Genomic DNA, 24,094 nt, shown 5'->3' with positions numbered 1-24,094 from the left:
AAAGCTTACGTTAAAACATTATTTGATAACTCAAACTTCAACTACCCTGTAACATACGAACAGTTATTAGACTGTTGTGAAAATTGTGAGGGGTCACCAGACCCGGTGAGTATAGCGAAAACATATACAGAAGAAGCAGCAGAAATCAGATATCTATTAACTAAAATATACCCTTACCTACAGGACTGAAAAATTTAAGTCAAATGCACTCGAATAAGAAAAAAAAATATTAAAGCAATTTAACAAAGACCTTCAAAAAAACTTAGATAGAAAAGCCTCTACAGAAACATTCATAAGCATTCTCTAAAGAACAGTGGCGGACTGAGGCTAAATCAGGCCCTAGGCAACATTGTAATTCTGGGCCTATTTTTCAGTCATGACACATATTTTGCGTTTGGTAGTTTGATTTCAAAGCATAGAGCTATTTAATTATGGGATTCCAAGAAAAAAATTGGAATATTCTCAGAATTGTGTTTAAATTTGGGAGTGTGGCAATAATATTATTTTTCTTAATAAATGACCACACAGATACAGGCAAAATAATATTTTGTTTACATAAACAGTTAAATTATACTTCATTTTTCAGTTCCGCTAGGTTTAAATATTGTTCATAACATTTTAATTCCTCTATTGAAGAGCCACTAACATCACTACCATGGAAATTCTTTTAAATTTAATGTTAATCACAGCAGATAATGTGGTCAATGAAGTTTCCATGTTCTGACAATTTTTTATGTACATTTTTCCAATCATTCGTTCATTTTAACATTAGCGTTGTTTGCTTGGAAAATAATTTACAGACCTAATAGTACAGTAAGTTGTTGATTTCAGTATAATCCAACCAACCTCAGTTAACTTTTCCCCGCTATTTTTCAAAAGAAGGAGGCAATAGTTAATTTTCTTGAGATTTGTTTTGACCCTTAGTTTCATCGAATAGAAGATGATTCCAAACATTCATTTATCGATTTTAGTGGATTTTTTATATAATACTCTCGCATGGCGTATGTTAAGTATCGGGCCATAATGCAATGCCGTTTACAAAACTCTTAGTTTCATCATTACTTTGAGATGATTTTAAATTTATATTTTCTTCTTTTATTTCATCTTCACAATCGGAATTGCTTGATTTTTCCTGCTGGTCTTTTTGCAGAATAGTTTTGGACACAAATGATGTTTCTGGAGTTTATACAGGTGAAATTTGTGAACATGATTGACGATTGTTGTAAGTGTACTTCATCTTCAGTTAAAACATTTTCCAATGTTCTTTTCATTTGTTTTGCCACTTCATCTGCTTTTCGTTTTATTTTTCTCATCATCATCAATTAGCCTATATTTGTCCACTGCTGAACGTAGGCCTCCCGTAAAATTTTCCACCTATTCCTATCTTGTGCTTCTTGCATCCAGTTCGTGGTGATGCGTTTGATATCATCCGTCCATCTAGTCGGTGGTCGTCCTCTGCTTCGATATGCCTCTTGCCTTGGTCGCCATTCCAGAATCTTTCTGGTCCATCTATCATCCGTTAATCTGGCAACATGTCCGGCCCAAGCCCATTTAGCCATGGCTATTTTTTCCACTGCATCTGTGACTCCTGTTCTTCTTCTTATTTCTAGGTTTGGTACTTTATTTGTTTGGTTTCTTTATCTAGGTTTGGTTTTCTGATGGTAATACCTAACATTGATCTTTCCATAGCGCGTTGTGTAACTCTTATTTTTTCTATTGTTCTTTTTGTCAGAGTCAGTGTTTCTGCACCATATGTAAGAACCGGTAAAACGCACTGGTCAAAAACCTTTCTTTTTAAACAAACTGCTTTGAAATATTTTTTGATGAACAGTGCATCTACTTTGTAATTTGTAGCGATATAGTTCTTGATAGCTTGAAGATAAGAACCACCTCTTTTTGGATTTTTTGCCGTCTTTTTATTTTTGGATGGTGAGAAGATGTTTGTGGCATTCCAGCTTTCGACTTCGTCGAAGTGACTAATGATTGGTTTTCTATATTTAGGAATTTCCCAAAGTATTAACTATGAATCCAAAACAATATATTTGCAATGAAGTTTAGGACTTCATTTCATTAGAATTAAGACTTAATTGTACAATTCAATCAATTCAATCAAAACTCACATAAGATACAATACGTAACGTTTAGAAAATTGATTAAAATAGCTACGTTTGACTTTTTAAACTCGATAGGCGAGAGACTTTATCGTATTTACACACATAGATATGGACACTTGCGGGTGTGGATGCATAAGCACGTGAACGCTCGTCCGCACTTGTCGACTTTATCAAATAAAAATTTGGCATAATTAATTATAAAAATTAAAAACCTAATTTTCGGGCCCCAAAAATTACGGGCCCTAGGCACGTGCCTAGGCCTTAGTCCGCCTCTGCTAAAGAAACATTCATAAACTGCGTTATTTTAAACGATGGTTAATATGAATCAAATAACTTTTCGCATCTTATACCTAAAATTATTCAAATTATAGCAACAGACGACCAGTCGTAACCATATTTCAAATAAAAATGTATATATTCAGGTCTTCGAGCGAAATACCGTCTAAACTCGAATATGACATTTATTTGGCCATACGTCTCATCAGTATGCATGCAGGCCGTTGATGGTTTTGGCATAACGCATAAATCAGATAATGCAACCACTGAAGCATACATACCAACATCAGAAATCTCACTTCGAACGGCTTTGACGGCCCATTTAAAATAAATCTAAAAGAGGTCATTTTAAAGCTGCAGGATACAAAATGATGCGATAATAATATTAATGATAGAAGAAGCTGTATGAAATGTTACATGATAGATATATAAAAACTAGTTAACAGTTTATAAATATTGGAAAATCATTCGTGCTAGAAATTAGCAATAGTTGCCAATGGATAGAACAAAATGGACTAACTAAGTCCGAAGTTACAATAGGCGGGGATTTTATAAACCTTTCCAAACTTTTCTAATTTGTTTGTAGAAATTGTAATTGTTTGAAGAATAAATAAGGACTTTTTGTTATAAATTTTCATTCTGTGCAATTGGTATTATTTGTTGTTCGTGAATTTGTGAGGTAAGAATATCAAAGTATTAAGATATTTACTATGAATGTTCATAATTTAAGATTATGTTATTGTTTGATTAAAACTTTAATTTATTTTTTTACTGTATTTCAGATATTTTGTTGTTGTTTTTATCAGTGTTATTTCAAAATACATCAATAAATCATTCAATTTATTTACGAAGTTGAAAAATATTTAAATTATTGTTTTATTCTTTTTTTGTTCCCAGTGATTTTATCCTGTAAAAGACTAAAGATATTCGTTTTCTCGTAGTTTAAGTTGTAATATAACATTCTGTGGAAACCTTTCTATTAAATTGCCATAATGAGTGTTTAAAATTTTTTTTTGAATGTTGTAATAGTTTTTGAGTTAATTTTTTAGATTTGGGCATATAATGGCTAGTAAACATGTGTTGAAGATATCTAGTATTACTGAATTTTTTAGTACTAAGAACAAAACTACTTAAAAAATTAAACGACAAGAAAACGAATATATTTAGCCTTTTAGGGGATAATATCACTAGCACTTAAAAGAATAAAACATTTTTTAAATATTTTTTAACTTCGTAAATAAATTTAATGATTTATTGATTAATTAAAAAAAAACCCTGATAAAAACAACAAAATACCTTGAAATACAGTAAAAAGTAATTAAAGTTTTAATCAAACCATAACATAACCTTAAAATATGAATATTCATAGTAAATATCTTAAAAAAACCGAAAAACCAATATTTTTAACTTCTTCTGGGACAAATACACACAAAAATTAGAAATTTTTAGAAAACACATACCATAAATCCATAGCTAAGATAACATCGGGCCAATAAACATAGTTCTGGCAACTATTAGTGCTCCCGGTAAGGGTCTAAAATAAATATTTATTTGAAATAGAAAAGAGAAAAGGAATTTTTTGGCTTATCTCGTCAAGAGACCACTCAAACAAAATTTTGTAATGTATGCTGGACGTTCAGAGACAGAAAAGAGTTCAGAGACAGAAAAGATGAATTGCCGGGAGGTTACGAACGCTCGAATTTTGAGGCTAAAGTCGGAACTATTAGGACCTAGTTGGATCTTTGAGGTAATTTGGATGTTTCCGCACTCGGCAGATAGATGGCGTGAGCAACATTGATTTGAATATTTACTAGGAATTATAATAATACATTTTTGAAACTTTGAAAAATAATTTGAAACTTTTGAAACGGTTACAAGAGAAAACTTCTTGTGGATCTGCGTTTCCATATATGTGTCACGCTATCTCTGCAAGGGTCACATATTATTCGAAGGATTTTATGTTCCCACACCGGCAATTAATTTAGTTCTTTTTTGTCAACGTCCATGTTTTGCTTCCGTAGGCGACTGCTGATTATGGTTTTATATATCTGGATTTATGTACCTCATGTGGGAAGTTTTGACCTAATTAGATGTGTCATTGCAAATAAAGATTCGTTTTCCACTAATTTTCACGTTTCAACTTCTTGTTCTGTAATTACTATTTAAATGGGAATAAGCCACAATTAAAGGTTAAAATACGTTTATTGACGTTTCAATTTCCACTTCGGAAATCGTTCTCAAAATACCAGTAAACCTATTTTAACCTTTAATTGTGGCTTATTCCCATTTAAATAGTAATTAATTTAAAATGCCACAAGAAAATAGCTTCAGAACAATATTTCTTGTTCTTTGTTGTCATTGCTCATTGTTGCTCTTCAGACTATTCAAGACTGTTATCTTGAATGTCTTGAAGTTGAGGATTGAATTCTCTGGTCAAATAATTATTTTTTGAATATAAAATAAATAAAAAAAATAAAAATAATAAAATAAATAAAAATAATAAAATAAAATAAATAAAAATAATAAAATAAAATAAATAAAAATAATAAAATAGTGTAAAAGAAACATGTTTTAACTAAAAATAAAGTATTAAGAAGTGGTTTTAAAAGACTTTAGAAACAGAACAATAAAGAAGTGAAAAATCAAAGCGATCAACAGAGAAAATTGCAAAAATATTAATTAAAAAAAAAAAGTAAAAATATAAATTTTTGTATTTAATGAAATTTAGAATTCTAAAAAATCGACTCACCCGCACTATTGGGAGAGGTAGGTGTAGTTTGTTGACTTTGGTCAATTTTTTCTTTTTCATTATCATCTTCATCTAAATCTATCTTTGGCTTATTAATATCACTATTTGTTTGACAAGTATCACCTGTAACAAAGGAAACGAAGGTCAATATAAACACTAATATATGAATAGTTACAAGTTTACTACAAATTAAACATTTTTGCAAGTCTTCCGGTTCAGATTTGCAATAGTCGAGTAAGTACTTAAGCATAATTAGTAACGGGCTAGAAGTTTTACAAAATAGAGAGAAGACTTTAAGATTAAATCTAACATATAAACAGTAATATTATTAAAAAAACTAGGTAAATATTTTCTGAAGGAATCAATATTGTTTATGTACGTAAATAATGCTCGTGTTCAATCACAAATTAATCCCTTAATTTGTAATCTCACATTATTCTTAACTTCTTAACCTTTTATAGTTTCACCGTATATAATTGAAACAATGTGAAACATATGGAGTAATATTTTAATAATTAGAGTCCATTCAACCTGCAAACCTGTAAACTTAATAAATTGCCAAATAGTTAATAATAATTTCTGATAAAATGCGTTAGGCTTTCACGGCCATCGTCTATATTGTTAAACTGTTTGTTCGGGCTGTTAGGCCGTTATCTTCTGAGATTAGTTCTCGACGTTTCGCCCACACTAGGGGTTGGCATCTTTTGGAGATGTTACTGCTTCGCTTGTAAGTATCTTCGGTCAGCATCAGCTTACAAGCGAAGTAGTATCATCTCCAGAAGATGCCAACCCCTAGTGTTGGCGAAACGTCGGGAACTACTCTCAGAAGACAACGGCCTAACAGCCCAAACAAACAGTATAACAATATATTTTCTAATTGAAGTTACTAAGTGTTGCAAAGGCAATAGGTAGAAAGAGGAAGTCATGGCTGCGAAATATTCGAGAATGGACAAACATGACTGTAGACGAATTATTCTACGTTGCAAAAGAAAGAGAAACTTTACACCCTTAATTTCCACCGATGCTAACTACGGTACTTTAATGACAACACTAAACTGGTCCCAGAGCAGGGGAATATTATTTCTGGGAAAACCAACTTGAGTTGAAAGTTTGATTTATTTTCATTTACATTTTGTAATATCTACTTGCAAGCAAAACAGTATAGAATGCTCTGAAACTTTTAGTGAACGTGAAAAATCTGTATTAATCTGTCTGAATAAACCTGTAGTAATAGTAGAATCTTAGAAATTTACGACATATAGAGTTAAAAAGTGGTGAAATGTGTTGAAAATGTAAGATTCGCTCCTGTAAAGTTGAAATTTATACTGTGACTGCCGAAAACTTGATTATGCGCAGTGAACTAGAACATACCCATGAAAAAAAAATTGAAAAAACCAAATAGGCTGATAGTGAATATTGGTGTTAAATGTGAAGCAATCGATGACATTTGTGAGAAGCCTTACAAAGTAATTTTGTTTTATTACAAGGTAATACCTTACAAGGTATTACCTTACAAGGTAATTTTGTTTTATTACACTATTTATAAGAATAGAAGAAAAACTCTACCGGTTTTACCGAAAAGTCGAACAGTCGCTACTGCGCATATAAAAACAATGACTATTAAGACAATAAAATATGAAAACTTTGTTTATCGTGTTTTCGATAATCGAGCGAGATATTGAGCAATATTTCCTAGAATTGGAAACGGCGACGAAACAGGTCGGTCTAGTCATCAACGAAGACAAAACCAAGTACATGTTAGTTACTAAGGATTCTATAGCAAATGAGAAACGAAAAACAGCATTTGGAAGTCATATCTTTGAATGTATTGACAGCTTCACATACCTTGGCTCGCTAGTGAATACTACCAATAAAATAAGCGAAAAAATTAAAAGACGAAGAAACCTCACAAATAAAGAATACTATGGACCCCAAAACCAATTCCACTCAAGAAATATCCAAAGAAAAACTAAAATTATTATATAAAAAACACTGCTGAGACCGATCTTCACATACGGGACGGAAACATGCACTCTAACATAAAAGGATGCAAGACTTCTGGGAATATTCGAGCATAAGATACTCCGAAACATATTTGAGGCTATAAACGACCAAGGCCTAAACATTAATGAAATAAAAACCAAATACATGAAAGCCAGTAAATCGACAGGCCAAAGAAACCTACAGAATCTGACAATAGGAGACTATAACATCGAAAGCGTGAAAAATTTTACATACCTAGGTTCACTAGTTACCGCAGATAACAATGTCAGTGAAGAAGTTAAGAGAAGAATACATATCGCTAATAAAACATATAATGGACTAATTAAACATCTAAGATCTAACAACATCAAAAGAAAAATCAAATGCAAAATATACAAGACCCTGATAAAACCGGTCCTTGTATATGGATCAGAGACATGGACACTGTCGAAAAGCGATGAAAATCTATTAGGCATATTTGAACGAAAAATCCTTGGACACATATATAAGGGGGTAAAGAAAAATGGCATATGGCGCAGAAGATATAACTTTGAACTATACACAGCATACAATGAACCCGAGATCATAACATCGATAAAGATCGGACGTCTGCGCTGGATGGGCCATGTTGAACGAATGTTGGAGACTGAAACACCAAAACATATTATGAGGCAAACACCAGTAGGAAAAAGGTCAAAGGGAAGACCCAAACTCAGATACATGGAACAAGTGGAACAAGATCTGAAAACACTTAAGATTACCAACTGGAAAAACAAAGCAACTAACAGAACAGAATGGCGGAAAATCCTAGAACAAGCCAGGACCCAGAAAGGGTTGTCGAGCTACTGATGATGATGATGATGATGATAAAAGACCAAGGGCAGTAGCGCAAAAGATATAATTTCGAATTATATCAACTCTTTAATGAACCAGATGTCGTAACGATATTATATTCCTCTTGCTTTTTGTTTACTACCAAATAAGAATGAATGTGTCAAAAATTTACCGTGATAGGTAAAATCTAATGACATAGAGTAATTGGTAGGAAACAAGCCTCATGGTTGAATAATGTCAGAGAATGAACCGTTCAGAGGGGGTCTTGCTGCGTTAATTACCAACGTCAAGGGTACTTGATAAGGCGCGTTAAGAAGAAGGAGCAACAAGATGAAAGTCAGAATATCTGGACTGTTTATGGAACCCATCAATAAAGGCATTCATTGAACCTTATGCTTTTTCAATTTAATTATGGATCATCAAAAGAGTCAAGAAAGGAAAATTAAAAACAAAATGGGGAAAAAAGAAGTAAAAATACTTATACATCAGAAGCAAGATTCAACACAGCCGCAAGACAAAGACTACTGGCAACGGTAGAGATGAGAGTACTGAGAGGAATTACAGGAAATACGCTGAGAGATCGAAAGAGAAGTGTAGACATCAGAAGAAAATATAGCGTACAAGGTATAAACGAGTGTTACTAAATCAGTAAAATGGAAAACAGAGTTGCAAAAATAATAGGAGATAAATCCTCAATCTGTAAAAAAAGAATCTGCTTTGAAAAGTTGACCCACAAGAGATAAAATGATATCCTTTTACAGGTTCTTCTTCTTCTTCCTCCTCCTTATAAGCAATAATTGCAGATAATAACAAGCAGAATTATTCTGCTTGTTCATTGGCGGATTAATACCTCTATGTAAGGCTGTCACTTATCTTTTGCGCGGTCATGCGATACTTCTTTTACCGATTAGTGACTTATCTCTTGCTATTTTGACGACACGGGTCTCCTCCATTCTGCTTGTGTGGTTATTACATTTTTTCCTATTCTATGTCCATTCATTTTGTAACGAATTATTTTGCCTACCACATAGGGTATTATTATAGGGGGATGCAAATTGTGGACAGAAATTATGGGGCTAGAGATAGGGCAAACAAAATAAACGAAACTATTGCGGGTTTTTTTTTTGGAGAACTAGGTCGTGGATCAGTGAATGGTAAGGGGATTGGATTGGGGTAAATACAAAAAAATGAAACAAAGGGGTATTTACATGAATCTCCTGGACAAATTGGCAAACAAAACACAAGAATGTCCTCTAGCTATTTGAAATAGGGACGCCGCTTCGAGGAACTTCCTGCTGGATGAAAAAAAAAGGTTCTTCCTCTTAAAAAACACAAAAGAGATGTTAGAATCATTTTTAAAATAAATAGACAAAATGGTTTAGGGAAAAATTAAATATTTATTACTGTCTCACTACAAACAATTATAGACAATAACATAAATATTATATTGATAGTTACAAAGGTAAATACAAAAATAACCAAGAGAAACACTTACTATGTCCTATCCGTTTATAAACTCTTAGAAGTTAGAGATAGTACAAAACTTACAATTGTTACTGGGCTATAAATTGTGGCAGAAGTAAATTATTACAATTAAAAAATTATCCTTTTAAAGAAACTATGCATAGGGTTAACCTGTTTCTAAAAACAAAACAAAATCACAAATATGATTAGATATTTACCAGATGTCAAAAATGATAAAGCTAGCTGTCATATGTCAAAACTAAATCTTAAAACGAGAACAAATAAAATGACAGCTAAGCCACGTCCTATGATCTACAATTTTAATTATTACAGTTTCTTTAATTGATTTATTATTATTATTATATTATTATTATTATATTATTGACAATTATTATTATTAAAAAAAAATGTCTATCTTTACTTTAAAAGTTCAAATAAAAAAAGTGACCTGGATTTCACTAAAATGCACTTTAAAAGATTTCTGGGGTTGGAAACTGGACTTACATTCTCTGTCACACGAACAAATTCATCTCCATACTACGAAAAGTATTTAGAAACGACTTCTTAGGACTGACTATTTAAGGTTGAAATTGGCACTAGACGCAAACCTCGGACTCGGCTTCTTAAAAAACAGGAATAGGTACAACTGGACACAATGGCAATATGTGGTTAACCATCAAAGTTGTTGCAGACGACACAAATCTCTTCGATACTTAGAAACATAGAAACAGTGATTACTTTTCCAAAACTGACACATTACATAGAGTAAAAATCACTTTTCTTTACAAATTTGCCGGTTCTCTCCGACCAAACTAAACGACGTCTGTTCTCCTTGACCGAATATTCAAACCTCACTTTTAGTGTAACTGAACAATTAACTGCCACAATACACTACATATTTTCCATGAAAAGGGACCAAAAACAAGGAAACATTACATATTTGAAGTAAAATTTGGACAAACGCTGAAGCAACTGCCTCTGACAACGGCCTCAGCGAGAGTGTCACAATTATCTTTTTGGCAAAACCTTCTCAGCGATCTAAATGGATGTTTATTTGTAACGCAATATCGCAATATTCGCAATATTCGATTAAAGAAAATACCAAAGAAATACGCGCCCGTGGTATAAAACAAACTCTAAAAATGTGTTTATATCAACTCAGCGACGCAAAGAGGAATTGAAAGAATATTCTTCGGTGTTTTAATACATGTACAAGAGGATTTCAATATATACCCAGGAATTTGCAAATGCTACAATTTATACACTGTACGTTACATTTTCTTTTAATGTCTTCACTTCTCTTTCGGTCTCTTTCTCTTCATTTCTCTTTCACAGGTTATAGAATGATAACTCCGCCTATGAATAAGCAGAAATATTTATAGAGAGGAAGAGGAGGAATAAAAAGATATTGAAATATGTGTCATTCGGTGTATTTTTATTATAAAGATAAATGTTTTCGTATGTTTAAGGCTCAATATTTTGTACTTGTAATACTTGTGCTAAATACACTTTAAACAAGAGTGAGGTACGGCAGCCACCCTGCTTTAATAAAATTAGTGTCGAGAATAAAGTATAATAGTCTCCCGTTTTATACCGCTTCGCGGCTTTGGGAGTATAGCAGGGTAGTCTGCTATATCTAGGGCCTACGGTATACAAGGAAGGTAACATGGCCAGTGCTACGCTTCAACTGCCTATTATTACCCCTGGTTTTACCCAAGGTTTGGGTAAAACCAGGGCTTGGCTTGGCTCGCTTCGCTCACGCGTTAAAATATCTCAATTGTTAATCGCCCTTATTAATACAATTGTTGGTTAAATAACTATTAAACTATTTGACCGATCGGGGGGAAATTTCGAACAAAATTTAAAAGACGGTAATTCCTCGATGTTCAAATGTATTAACATTTTATTTTGTTAATAAAAAAATTAATAAAATTTATAAATTCGTGTAAAAAAACTGCTTTTTTGCAAATATCTCCATAAATTATTTATCAATTTTAATTAAAAAAAACGGGAAAATAAAGATATTCTTGATATAAAAAATGATATAAATATTGTTTACGTAAAATATAAGTTTATGAAAAAACTTATAGACACAAAATCAAATTGTGACCATAAATTATTGTTTAAAAAAAAAACGCAAAGTAAAAATACGAGTACTTTTTTATCTATTCGTCATCTAGTAACCCCCATCTATGTCTTAAAAGCTTCAGATATCTGCGAAAAAATTTTCGACCTTTTTTTTAACCAGACTGGGCTATCAGTAATACAAAATAAGCAGAGAAACTATTGTTGCTGAAAGATTTTTTAATATATGCCAAAATTATTCTAAATAGTAGGTATTAAACGATACAAAAACCAGGATAAACAATTACAGTATCTTTTGATAAGATAGGCAATCAAACAATATTTAAAAATTTTTAGGTACCTTGTAATCAGCATAAATTTAAACAAGTACTTACTAAATGTTAACATTTTCTTTTTCCTTAATATTAGTTTAAATCCACAATCACCAATTTTTTGCTAAACTGATAAACATTTTATAAAAGTGTATATCGTTCGCTTCGAAATCACAAACTGTTCAATTTCGCGCATTATTCCAAACTCGTGTACACAATAGCAGCACCGTGAATAATTTTTAATTGTCTTCTGTTAAATTTAAAACAATTCCTAACTACTTTATTATTCATTAACATTTCTTTAGATAAGTTACCATTTAAATCGCGTTAGACTATCACTGACCTACTAACGATGCACTTTGCATAGAGTTTTCACTTTCGGTCAGTGTACAGAGTGTTCCGTGTTTCAACACCAAGGTTTTACTATTACCCGTAATAGTACTTATTCACTTACTATGTATTATTAAGTGGTATTACACAATTACATATATATTCGAACACAAGTATAAAGATACCGGTGGGACTGTGGATCTTTACCCGTGCGTCATCATTCACGATTGAGTGGCATCCACGATTGAAATATTTTAAGAATTTACACATTATCACACTTATTTTTTTTTTGATTTTTTGTAAACGTTTCATTTTACTAGTTTCTACATAATTAGGAGCCAAAAATCCAAATTAAGCCAAATAGAAAGTTGAGAATTTCAATATTGTACGAGCTTTTTTAGCGAAATGAGAATACTTTTATGTGCATTTAAAAATTCATTAATATTCAATTCCAATACTTGGCTTTTAAATTGCAATCATTTTTTAAATGTGTTAGTCTATGTTGCTCTTCATCTCATTAACACTTTAACGGTGGAATTTGTTTTTTTTTTATTTTAGTGAAAGATGATTGTTCAACAATGTATTAAGAGTATATGTTTTCGGAACTGAATTGGATTGTTACCATATGGTAACGCTAGCCTAAGACGTAATGCAAAATTATTTGGTATGGAATATTTCATTAAATTCTATACATATCCCAACGTCTCATTTAAAACATTTTGTACGTACATTAGATGAACACCCTTCCCCGGCACAACTTCTTTTTGTCTTATTTTCATTAGGCACAAGTAAATGTCTACGACCATTATATCGTAGATTATCTAACACTTTGTTCAATGTCACTCTAGAACGTGATATTGCTGGTTTTCCAGCTCCTTTAGAGGAGCCCCATAGTTGGTAAGATAATTATGGTTGTACTACTTGTCTTTTAAAATCTAATTGAGATATAGATTTCGTCTTCCTGTAAACATTCCATGCATTTACCATAGAAACATCTACAGTACATTCAACCAACTTACACCTCTAAACGATTAATGGAATTCGCAGAAAACCAGTTCCTATAATCTTTTTCCTTACTTACTTTGTTTAGAATATTTTTGCCTGTATTATCAGTTAGAGTTAATTTGTATACAATGAGGAGCAAAAATTCAAATGGAATTTTAAATATTATTGTTTATTTGGCTAATAATGAATGTATAAATATAATTGTTAACCTACTGTACAATTATTTTGTAAATAACCTTATAATAGTGTACTTATTGATTATTTAAATTTATAAATCATCATCATCATATAAATTTATAAACCATCACATTTCCCTAACTGCATCGTCACTGTATCCACTGCATCCGACGTGATTATGATAATACGTTTTACATAATATACCACAGATGTGGTCGATGGGATTAAACTGACAGTGATACGGCGGTAATCTTAGTACTTGATGTCCATAACTTGATACAATTTGGTCAACTATATAAACTGTTGGTTTTTCATTACGTTTCGAATTTCCAGTAACTCTGATTTGAAGGCGTATTCCGGAAAATTGATATTATTTTTAACTTACCAATTTTTTATGCTCGGTACGTTCCACGATTGTTTTGGTGGTTTCTCTAAAGCCTATGAATGGTAAGGTGCATGACCTAAAACTATACCTGATGGTTCACTCAGACTAGGTAACAGTTTCTCCTCAAACTATTTAATAAACATATCTGCATTCATGTTTTCATGGTAATCAGCAGATTTTGATTTTGAAGAAAAAAATCAAATCTGTGTTTTCTATAAAGCCTTCTTTCCCTTCTGCATCAAGAATGATGTGTCTTTTGCCCTCGCTATCTGTGTGTTTTATTGATTTTATGCTGTCGTCTTGCCAAATTCTTTTAATTACACCCTTTGCAAACACCCATGTTTCATCTAAGTACCTATACGAATGTTCATTTTCGCATTTTCAGATTTAAGTCTAGTATATTCCCTCAAAAATTTAATTCTGTTGTGAACGACACTATTCCTTTCGCATAAAAGTAACCTATTATTTTCTTTTTTGAATTTAAATTCTAAATCTCTCAACACTTTTCAAAGGCTAGTCCTCTTAATTTCAGAAACTTGTCTTTCTCTTATTTTGGCCAGTAAAGTATCTAAACTGACATGTTGATTGTTTTCACGCATTCGATACAAAATATTGCGACTTTCAAATTTTTCTCCATCAGGTAAGTCAATGCTCCTAGAATGTTTACGAGTTGTTTTCTTGTCTTCGTGATACTCAGTCACAGTAAGATCTTCTCGAGAATCTCTGACAGTCTACATTATAGTTTTTAGCTTACTTTCACTTATCCCGAGTGCGTCACAAACGCGTTGATTTATACATAATAATGACTTTAAAGGTCTACGATTGTCTCTTTCCATGGTAAAGTATTTATGCACATTTGCAATTAATTCATCAATACCCAACTTACTTCTAGACATGATGCTCACTTGAAACTACACGTTTGAATTAAAATATTACCGACTTTAGATCAATATGACAGAAACTTTTTAACTGTTGTGCTTGAGAGGTAAAATATAATATAACCGCTTACAAAGATCCTACACACATTAAGCAAATTAGCCTAATGATCATTAGGAATGCCGACTGTAATTTAATTATGTTTGATAAAAAGTTTAGAAATGGTTGGAAACCGTATATAAACAAATTAAAATGTTTCTCACAATTATTTTATTTTTATTCTTATATATTTATATATGATTATTATAAGTATTTTCATTTAAAAATAAAAAATTAAATACATGTATATTTACCAAAACACTAACTTTAACATGTAATTGCAGACGTCTCAAAAACGTTACACTCTAACAGACTTATGGTCAGTCTAACCACCACTATTTAAATTGACAAAATGTTCTAGTTTGCTCCAAAGTATTATTTAACAAAAATTAAAAGTGATATTTTAGTACTTTGTATATCTACTTTGAATATAAATCATCCTTAACACAATAAAACTTATTAAACAAGTAGGTGAAAGAAATTTACGTTAAATAACATTATGCAAGAATACTATTTATTAAAAAAACATGTAACAAAATATGCAAAACTATGAAAAACGGGTTAATGACAAATATATACTCAGTGACATTAGAAGTGTTACACCCAGAAGGAATAATTTCTTGAACTTAATATTTTGACACCATGGTAGATTTACATCAAGAATGAAACGATAACGTTGTCAAGAATTTTTATTAACAAGTAATCAAAAATAATAATAATGTGTTTGGCGACCCCGTGGCTGAATACACTCCTGTTTACGTCTAGTCATTGGTAAAATAAGATGATCGATGTCTGCTTGGGGCACCTCGTTTCAAGCAACTTAAACTGCATGTATTAACTGTGCCAGAGTCTGTGGAGGATGGTGCAAAGTGAAGAGTCTCCTTCCCATCATATCCTATACATGTTCGATAGGATTTAAATCCGGAGCACGGGGCGGCCACGGCATAACGCATTAACGCCGGCTTCTTGGAGAAAGTCCATAGTTTGACAAGCAATATATCAAGCAACCAGTCCAAAGGCTCGAATGACGGTATAGTGTACGCATACTAAGAAGTCTACCTACTACTTCAAACTATTGGTCAGTAATTTGACGCGTAGTAGGAAAACGGTCTCGTAGAGCCAGTAATCTAAAGAGCCTATCTTGACGGTCTGTAGTACGCCTCGGTTGACCATTTGGTCCTCTTCGTGTTCCTCTACCTTCGTTTGTCCACACACGACAGACATGCATAACCGTCATTGCCGTATAATTAACACGACGGCCAATTTCGCGATACGACAAACCCATATCTCTATACGCAATAATTCTACCCCTGTCAAAATCGCTAACACGGTGGTAATTTTGATGTCTTCGAACTCGAGGCATTTTCTTACACTGAATGCAATTAGACCGAGGAATAATAACTAAAAATTTCTATACGAACCGGTTTTCACAAATAGTCTCTTCACAAAAAAATTTAAAGATAAAACTTTATTTTTAGAAAAAGTAGAAAAGATAAAACATTGATATTGTTATTGTAGCATATTTTAAGTAAAGTCATTCTGTTACCAAAAAATTAAGTTCAAGAAATTATTCCTTCTGGGTGTAACACTTCTAATGTCACTAAGTATATTTATTTTATACCTAAAATTTAGCAAAGTGTTAAACATTATGGAGAACACCAGTGCAGTTTACTTTTACTACAACGAAAGGTTTTCTGCGAATTCCGTTAATCGTTTAGAGGTGTAACTTGGTTAAATGTACTGTAATAACCATGTGAAGATTGCCTACCACCACTTTTTACGTATGATACTTATCTTATATCTTAAAAGATTCTCATCTAACAAATCAGTACCTCCCATAAATCGGTTATATTCAGTTATAGTTGATGGACGACTGCATTGAATAATTTTTTCTCTGTCCTTGAAAATCTTTTTACACTACTAACTGGATTTAATTAATGATAATTATACCATCATCCTTGTTTAGTATTAAACTATAAACACCTCTCACAGTTTGTTTCAAAAGATTATTCTTTTGGGGTAATGGCCAATATTTGGGTATGCGGTTCTCCCGAATTGTTTCTGTTCCATCGTATCTCGTAGTTGTTTTAAATAAAATTATGGTAAATTAGTGGAATGATAAAGTTTTTTAAACTTCTTAAACTCGTATATCATATTCACCATTGAAGCTATGGTTTTCCAAATTCTGTTTCAAATGTGGTGTTTTTTTTAGAATTTTTACCTTGGTAGAGATCAAAATTTACTAGATACCCCAATGGAGTATTTAGACACCACATCTTGGAGCCAAATCTAATTTGTTTTCCCCGAATAAGCTGTTTACAGGGATGTGGCCCGAAATATTTTATCATGGATTGGTTAAAATCCAAGTTTTGTTCTGGAATCCAGATATCAAAATTTTTTTTTTAAAACTATCTATTAACGGCCTCAATTTCCACATTTTATCAGATTCATCAAAATGTGTAAAGTGTGATAAATATATTTGTGGGGAACATTCTTTACTTATTTGTAGGGGAGACCGGGGTTGGTTGTCATTTATTCGCCTATTACATTTTATTTAAGATTAGTGTTACTTGTTTTGAAAAGTGCACATTACCATAAGGTAAAATAAACATTACTTCAATATTCCCTCTTTTTCTAGATCTCTATATGTATTCCAACATACTCATATAAAATAATAAGAGTAGCTCTACAATCTATGTCAATTTACCCCGTGAGTAGGGCAAATTGTCATAGCCCTTAGGGTAGGTTGACATATAGGTATAAAACATAACTACACTTGAAAAAGATGCATAGAAACAGTAATTAATAATAGGTAGGTATATAAAATAATAGAAGCTGAAAAAATATAGGTAAATGTATTTAATAAGAAGGTATAAATTCAAACAACTTAAATTTTTTTTTAATTATTAAAATATTTAGAAATCTGCATTTAGAAATACTGTTCCATCACAATCGCAGTTTTAACATCTGTGTGGCACAATATCGCCATCAGTGCATTTGAAGTGTGCTAAAAAGTTGCATTCAATGCATTCGATCCACTGTTGTCCAGGGCGACTAATGTGGTTCCATGCAAACTAGGCAGAAAGCATTATCCTGATCTGAGTCTTCATCTAAAGATACTGTTAATGGGCGCTTCTTCTTTATTTTTCTCTTGAATAAATCTTTTTTGGCATTATCAACCGTCGTTTTGGTTGAAGTGGAAGCAGAGTCTTCTGCGATTATTTTCTCTTTTCTAGCAGTAACTGCCTTTTTCTCCTGTGCTGCTTTTTTTCCTCTTCTAAAGCTTTTTTGATTGTCTGTAAGAATTAAAGTGGAACGTTTTTTTCTTCCTCGTTTGGTATTTGTTTTTCTGTCGCCAGCTTTAGAAATGGTCTTGGGTTTGTGAATAAATTGTGGCTGGAAGTTGATGGAAGGCCAGAGGCACCATCAAAAAATGAATTTAGATAGTCACATAAAGCTTCTTCTGCTTTCATGTTAAAGATCTAAAACAATATATTGTAGTTATTACCTTAGAAAATTTGAACTCTTAAAAATATTTATACCTGTCTGTTCTTCTGATATCCTACATGCAGTACAGATGGAATACCTCCTGGTTTCTTTAGCAGTATATTTCTTTTAAATTTTTTTACAATATCGTGCAAGAGTGCGTACGCCTATATTATAGTCTCGCGAAACAACCTTCAAACTTAACTTGTCGATAATATGAGCACGTACAGCTCGTTCCATAACGTCAGTAGGTGTTAGGTTCGCTCTGTTTTTCTTTTATATGATCGCATGGTTACGTCTGCAAATAATTAGATAATATAATTAGATATTACTTTTGTTAAAAACAGTCGATTTTATAGTGATATACGGGGTAGGTTGGCACAACGTGACAACCTGCCCCATTCACAAAATGCCAACCAACCCCGATGACGGTTTTTCAACTAAAATGGCTATCACGTGTTTACGAATTCATAAACTGTAAATTTGTTTACGACAGATTAAAGAGCTATTAAAATACTTTCACACCATCAACACAGAAAATAACTTAAATGTTTGTACTAAGATTATATTTAAAAAAGTGTACGACAACGAAAACTTCTCACCAAATCTAAAATCACAAATCAGCACTATATTCACTGGATAACATTACAACTTCGACTGAAAGTATGGTAACACAAGCGCCAATGGTTTGTACTATAAACGGCGCGCAATTTAACACGTTCAGTGCCACATGTATCCAACATGGATACACGCGTCACACTGATTTAGTGGCCGCGTGTATCCAATACGGATGCACATGTATTTTTGTATTTTGAGCCGTGTACATTCCCATCAGATAAACACCGTCTAAATATCTTTATGTGTGCATGTAAGTAGTGGCCTACGAAACCCAAAACTGTGGTTGGCCTGCAGGTACTGCGATAATTTTTGCCTAGACATATTTTTAAACAAAATAAAGGGAAATGAAACAATTTATTTATTTTATACAAATATATATATATATATATATATATATATATATATATATATATATATATATATATAATAAAACATTTGTGGGTTAAAAAAAAACAAATAAAAAGATAGTATTTTTCGACAAAATGAACGAAATGAAACTGTTTCTAGATACATAAAAAAATAACTACAAAACGGTTATGGCTTTCAAAACACTAAACTAAATAATATTCTTTTTTATAAAACATGCAAAAACGAAATAATTAATTCTCTACATAAATAAAGAAACTTTTAGAAAAAATATCAGTTTATAAAGCATTTGTGAGTCTCGAAAAAACATGCTAAACAATAATATTTTTCGCATGGGACACATCTAAATTTACTTTTAGTGGCTTGAGATTTAGCAGCTTTTGTACCTGTCTTTTGTGATATTTTCTTTTACTGAACAGTTTACACATCGGTCTCTTTTTCTACCAGTACCTTTACTCTTTTCTAAATAATGTTGGACTGTGTTGGACACCTCTGGTTCTGTAGGTCCATGTGTGTCGATCTGAGAATGTAATAATTCCATTATAAGATTTTCTTTGAATTTTGTGAGACATTTCCTTTTGCTACTTCTTGGTGTAATATGTATGCGTTTACTAGCGCCGTACCCATAAGTAGCTTAATTGCCAATTTACGGTACCATTTTAGGACTTTCCTGAGGGATGATGAATAGGCTTTCATTTGATCAGAAAGATCAATGAAAGCTTTAGATTTGTTATAATCGACAATTATTTTGGGCTTTTGTACTTCAACTCCTCTTTGTTTCACTGTTACAAGTTGATCGTTGTGTTTAGTACTAAGAACTAGAACGTCTCATTTATCTTTCCATTTTAGAACAACAACACCTGTATTACTCCCGGCTCCGACAACTTCGTGCTTCTTTAACTCTTTCGATAGAATATCTTTGCGGTTGAGCTTTCTATTTGTACGCAGTGTTCCTACTAAGTGCATCTTTCGGTCTATGAGTGTATGAGCTAGTGCAACACTCGTATAGTAACTATCAGTATGGGGTGTTCTCCCCTGGTCAGATTTTTTAGGAGTGTAAGTACTATTCCACTTGCCACCGATTGACCTTCAATTTTTTCAGTACCACAATATACGCTAAGGTTATATGTGTATCCTTTATCGACACATAATTTGAAAAGCCTAATACCGAACTTGTGCCGTTTGTTTTTATGTACTGTTTAAAAGATAAGCGCCCTCTAAAGGGCACAAGCGTCTCATCTATGCAAAGATCTATTTAAAGAATAATAGAGGCTTGAAATCTCAACAAGAGTTTATCGATAAGTGGTATCGATAAGTATTATCTTATGAAGCCGATGTACTGCGACGGCTTTGTTATTATTGAAATGAATTATTTGAAGCAAGAGCTGAAATCTGTTTCTGCTTATCATCGATTTTATTCTATTGTGGTATAAAAATGATTTCTGCCAATTGGCTTGGATACCTGGCAACTGAACAAGCCCCATCCATATAATAATTTCAAAAAATCTCTCAATTTCTTCCGGATTAGTATTTACCCATTTGTTTATTGTTAATCGTTGTAAAACATTTTTTTGCTTGTACTGGTTTGCATAACGATTTGTTTCAATCACAATATGGTTTATGATATTATCGGATATATAATAGTTTATAAAAGTGATATGGTGACATACTACTTGTCTCCCATCTGGAATCCCAGTCTAGAGCCGCCGTCCGGTCCCGCTACCACAATGCAGCCACATGATTGGCCAGCGCGCGCTTCTTGACGAGTGTGCCGATACGTCCCGACACGACAGGTCACCGCGACTATAAATAGAGCGGTAGCGGAGTAATCGTCGGATTCACTCCCTGCCTCTCGACGCGTTAGTGTTCTGAGCTGTTGGACGTGAATCCCTGTCCTGGCATTTGGTTTTCACCTCTGGCTGCGTTGAGTAGTTGAGTTACTGTGACCAAATGCCCATCTTGGTAGTTAGTATTCGCCTCTGGTTGCGTTGAGTAACTGAGTTACCGTTGCTAACTACCCATCTTCCTGTCTTTTGTTTCTTTTTCTTTTTTGTTCTCCTGAAGAAGCTACATACAATTGTAGCGAAACGTCGAGATGAACCCACTTTTGGGTCACTCACAAATGACACGGTCCAAACCCGGAAGACGAATAAACTATAAAGTATTCACTTACCTTCAGCTGATATCCTGCCAGCTCTAACTCTCTTACGTTTGGGGTTTTTCACATTTTCAAAAGACGAGTCACTGCTTTCGGAACCTTCCATAGTGTGTATTCTTCAATAGTGGTCTGATAAAATCTGTGATCTCCAAAAAGCGAATTTTCGTCGTCAGACAACATTTCTTGCATCCATTTTTGTAATCTTTCATGTTCTTTCTCGTACACGCCATTTTGATCACGCCTTTTTTTATCACAAAAGCAGTAATTTATCAAGCAAACTATACTTTTTACGAAAACAACACACCGCAAGTAACGATAACGTACAACCTATTGCCAAAATTTTCAAGTAGTGACTAGTTCCAGCCGGAAACAAATGCCGGCCAGCCGGACACGTGATCTACAGTTTGCTTACAGTGTTACCAGGGATGGATCCGCGTTGAATACACGCGGCCACAATAATAAAATAGGCTTATTGTGGCCGCGTGTATCCAATGCGGATACATACTAAAAATGACGTCACATAACAACCAAATCATGGTTTTACAGGTTTTTCTTAAACTGGCATACTAAGACCATGTTTAATATTTGTTTTCTTTATTTTGACAACTTCGGCCTGTTGAACACTATTTTGTGTTACCATGGTGGCACTCAATGTGTTAAATGCACAATGTCTACGTACCCCGTATGACAACCAACTCCGGTCTCCCCTACTTAATGTGCAAAATAATAATAGTCCGAAATAAATCCTAGTTTCCAATAAAATATAACTATTACATTATTATAGTAAATTACTTTTTACATAGTAGTACTTTTTTAGAAATAAATATGATTTATTTTATATTAAATGCATTATATAAATTTATTTGGCATGTAATTAATTCATCAATTCGTTCTTTCAACCTCCAGGTCCAATGGACCTGAATGGTAAGTAATGCTTGTATTTTTTCGAGGGGGTGGAAGGTTAAATATTCGTTTACATAATTGACACCATTGACACCATAACTATTAATAATACGTATCACGTATATTAACTGCAATTTTGTGATGCAGATATTCCACACAAAAATATCCGATGAAATCTAAAAAATAAACGACCCAGCTAAATATATGCGAGACTTATTTGCTCTGCATACCACCTTAGGCAACCGACTGCAAAACGAAAATCCCGAGTTACCAGTTAATATATAGCGCAATAGTAACGTTCATCCTTTTTTTGCCATTTGCCGAATAAAACGAGCTGGAAAAAATAAAAAACCTAATAAAATAGCTTGTAAGTGAAAAAGAATGAGAAAACGTGATAAACAACACACTGCACTGTAGAGCATAACATAGTTACTCTGTCAGGAGGGAGATAAAATGTGAGCTACACAGGATATCTCTCGGGAACTTGTTCCAGTTGTAATTGACTATCATAATGTAATGGAAACAGAGAAGGACTGGAAACTTCTTTTTGCTATTATCTTTGTTTCTATTTTTCGTGACAGATGATATGGAAAGCGTTTTTCAAACAATTTGTTCATATCAACGGTTTGTATTAAGGATGTTTTTGTATATGCCAAAGTCCTGGGTTTTTATTCGACGGAAAATATTTGGTTAGACGACAGGAAGTAAGTAAGTACTTAAACTAAACCATATGTAAATGTTTTAAGAGGGCCAAAAATTAATATATATAAATCTACCGTTTGAATTCGTACTAAAGAAATTGTCAATATTACTATTTCTGTTTTATCTCCTGCTTAGATAGGTTTGCTGTTTACACATCATCAGCTTTTTTTATTTGGAGTCATATCAATATTCTTTTCAGACAAGTATCATTTAAGCTTCAGTATTTACAGCAAACTTTAATTTCGGAGAAGTTTCATCGGATAGGTTTAACAAACACCTTTTATTGACATAGGTCAAGTAAATTATGACAAAGAAATTATGAAACATAAGAAATAATAAATATAAAATCACAAAAAGAAGTAGGGAAGAGAAGAGATCTTCAAAAGAAAATGGCGCCACGCTTTTTAAATGTTTGAATCACAAAAAATCAGAAATGGAACATTTACAAAACAAAAAAAGCAAAAATATCAGTAAATAAAACATGGCAAAATTCACTAAATCAAACTATATTCAAAAATATCAAATATCACACATATCGCAGAATAACCAAATAACATACTATAATATCAGATAAAGGAATCAAATGAAATAGTCAAATATATCAAATGTATCAAATATCACACAAAATAATCAAATAAAGCAATTAGGTATTATATCAGACAACGTAGTTAAATATCATGTCAATTATATTATTTTATAAGTATATAAAATAATTAAATAAAATATTTGACATACATATTTACGTACAATGACATATCATATTAAAAATATTAAAATATATATGATAGACAAATATTAAATATCATATCGAATGTATCAGATATCACAGCTAATACAAAATACTCATTAATTAAATAAAACATTCAGACATATCATATATCAATAAATTTATTATGAATTATGAGAGCTAATTTACATCCTCCATATATTGGATTAACTGTGCAAATAAAACAAAACATAATATTTAATGGTCGATACCCAAAAGAGAATGAATAAATTTAGATTCGTTAATCCATTCTGATTTAAACATGTTTAAAATGAGCGACTATACTAAAATTATTAATTAAAATTAAATATGTAACAAAGAGCATGATATAGGTATTAACACATTATAACAGGCAATTAAAAAAAGCTTAGTCCAGTCTCTCGTGTTTTGTGTAGCTTAACTTAAAA

General features: G+C 32.4%; 1 protein-coding gene across 2 annotated transcripts in view; it reads right to left on the bottom strand.

Moving 5' to 3' along the window:
* Positions 1 to 24,094, bottom strand: part of LOC140445502 (uncharacterized) — a 500,280-nt gene that overhangs the window by 45,279 nt on the left and 430,907 nt on the right. For both annotated transcript variants that reach the window (XM_072537554.1, XM_072537555.1), the window contains exon 7: positions 5,140 to 5,262. In XM_072537554.1, the coding sequence (XP_072393655.1) occupies positions 5,140 to 5,262 (123 nt within the window). The remainder of the gene's footprint in view (positions 1 to 5,139; positions 5,263 to 24,094) is intronic.

The sequence above is a fragment of the Diabrotica undecimpunctata genome, chromosome 7 (genome assembly GCF_040954645.1).
Source record: "Diabrotica undecimpunctata isolate CICGRU chromosome 7, icDiaUnde3, whole genome shotgun sequence".
NCBI lineage: Eukaryota > Metazoa > Arthropoda > Insecta > Coleoptera > Chrysomelidae > Diabrotica > Diabrotica undecimpunctata.
The sequence above is the reverse complement of the archived record's forward strand: the minus strand, read 5'-3'. Positions and strand labels throughout refer to the sequence as shown.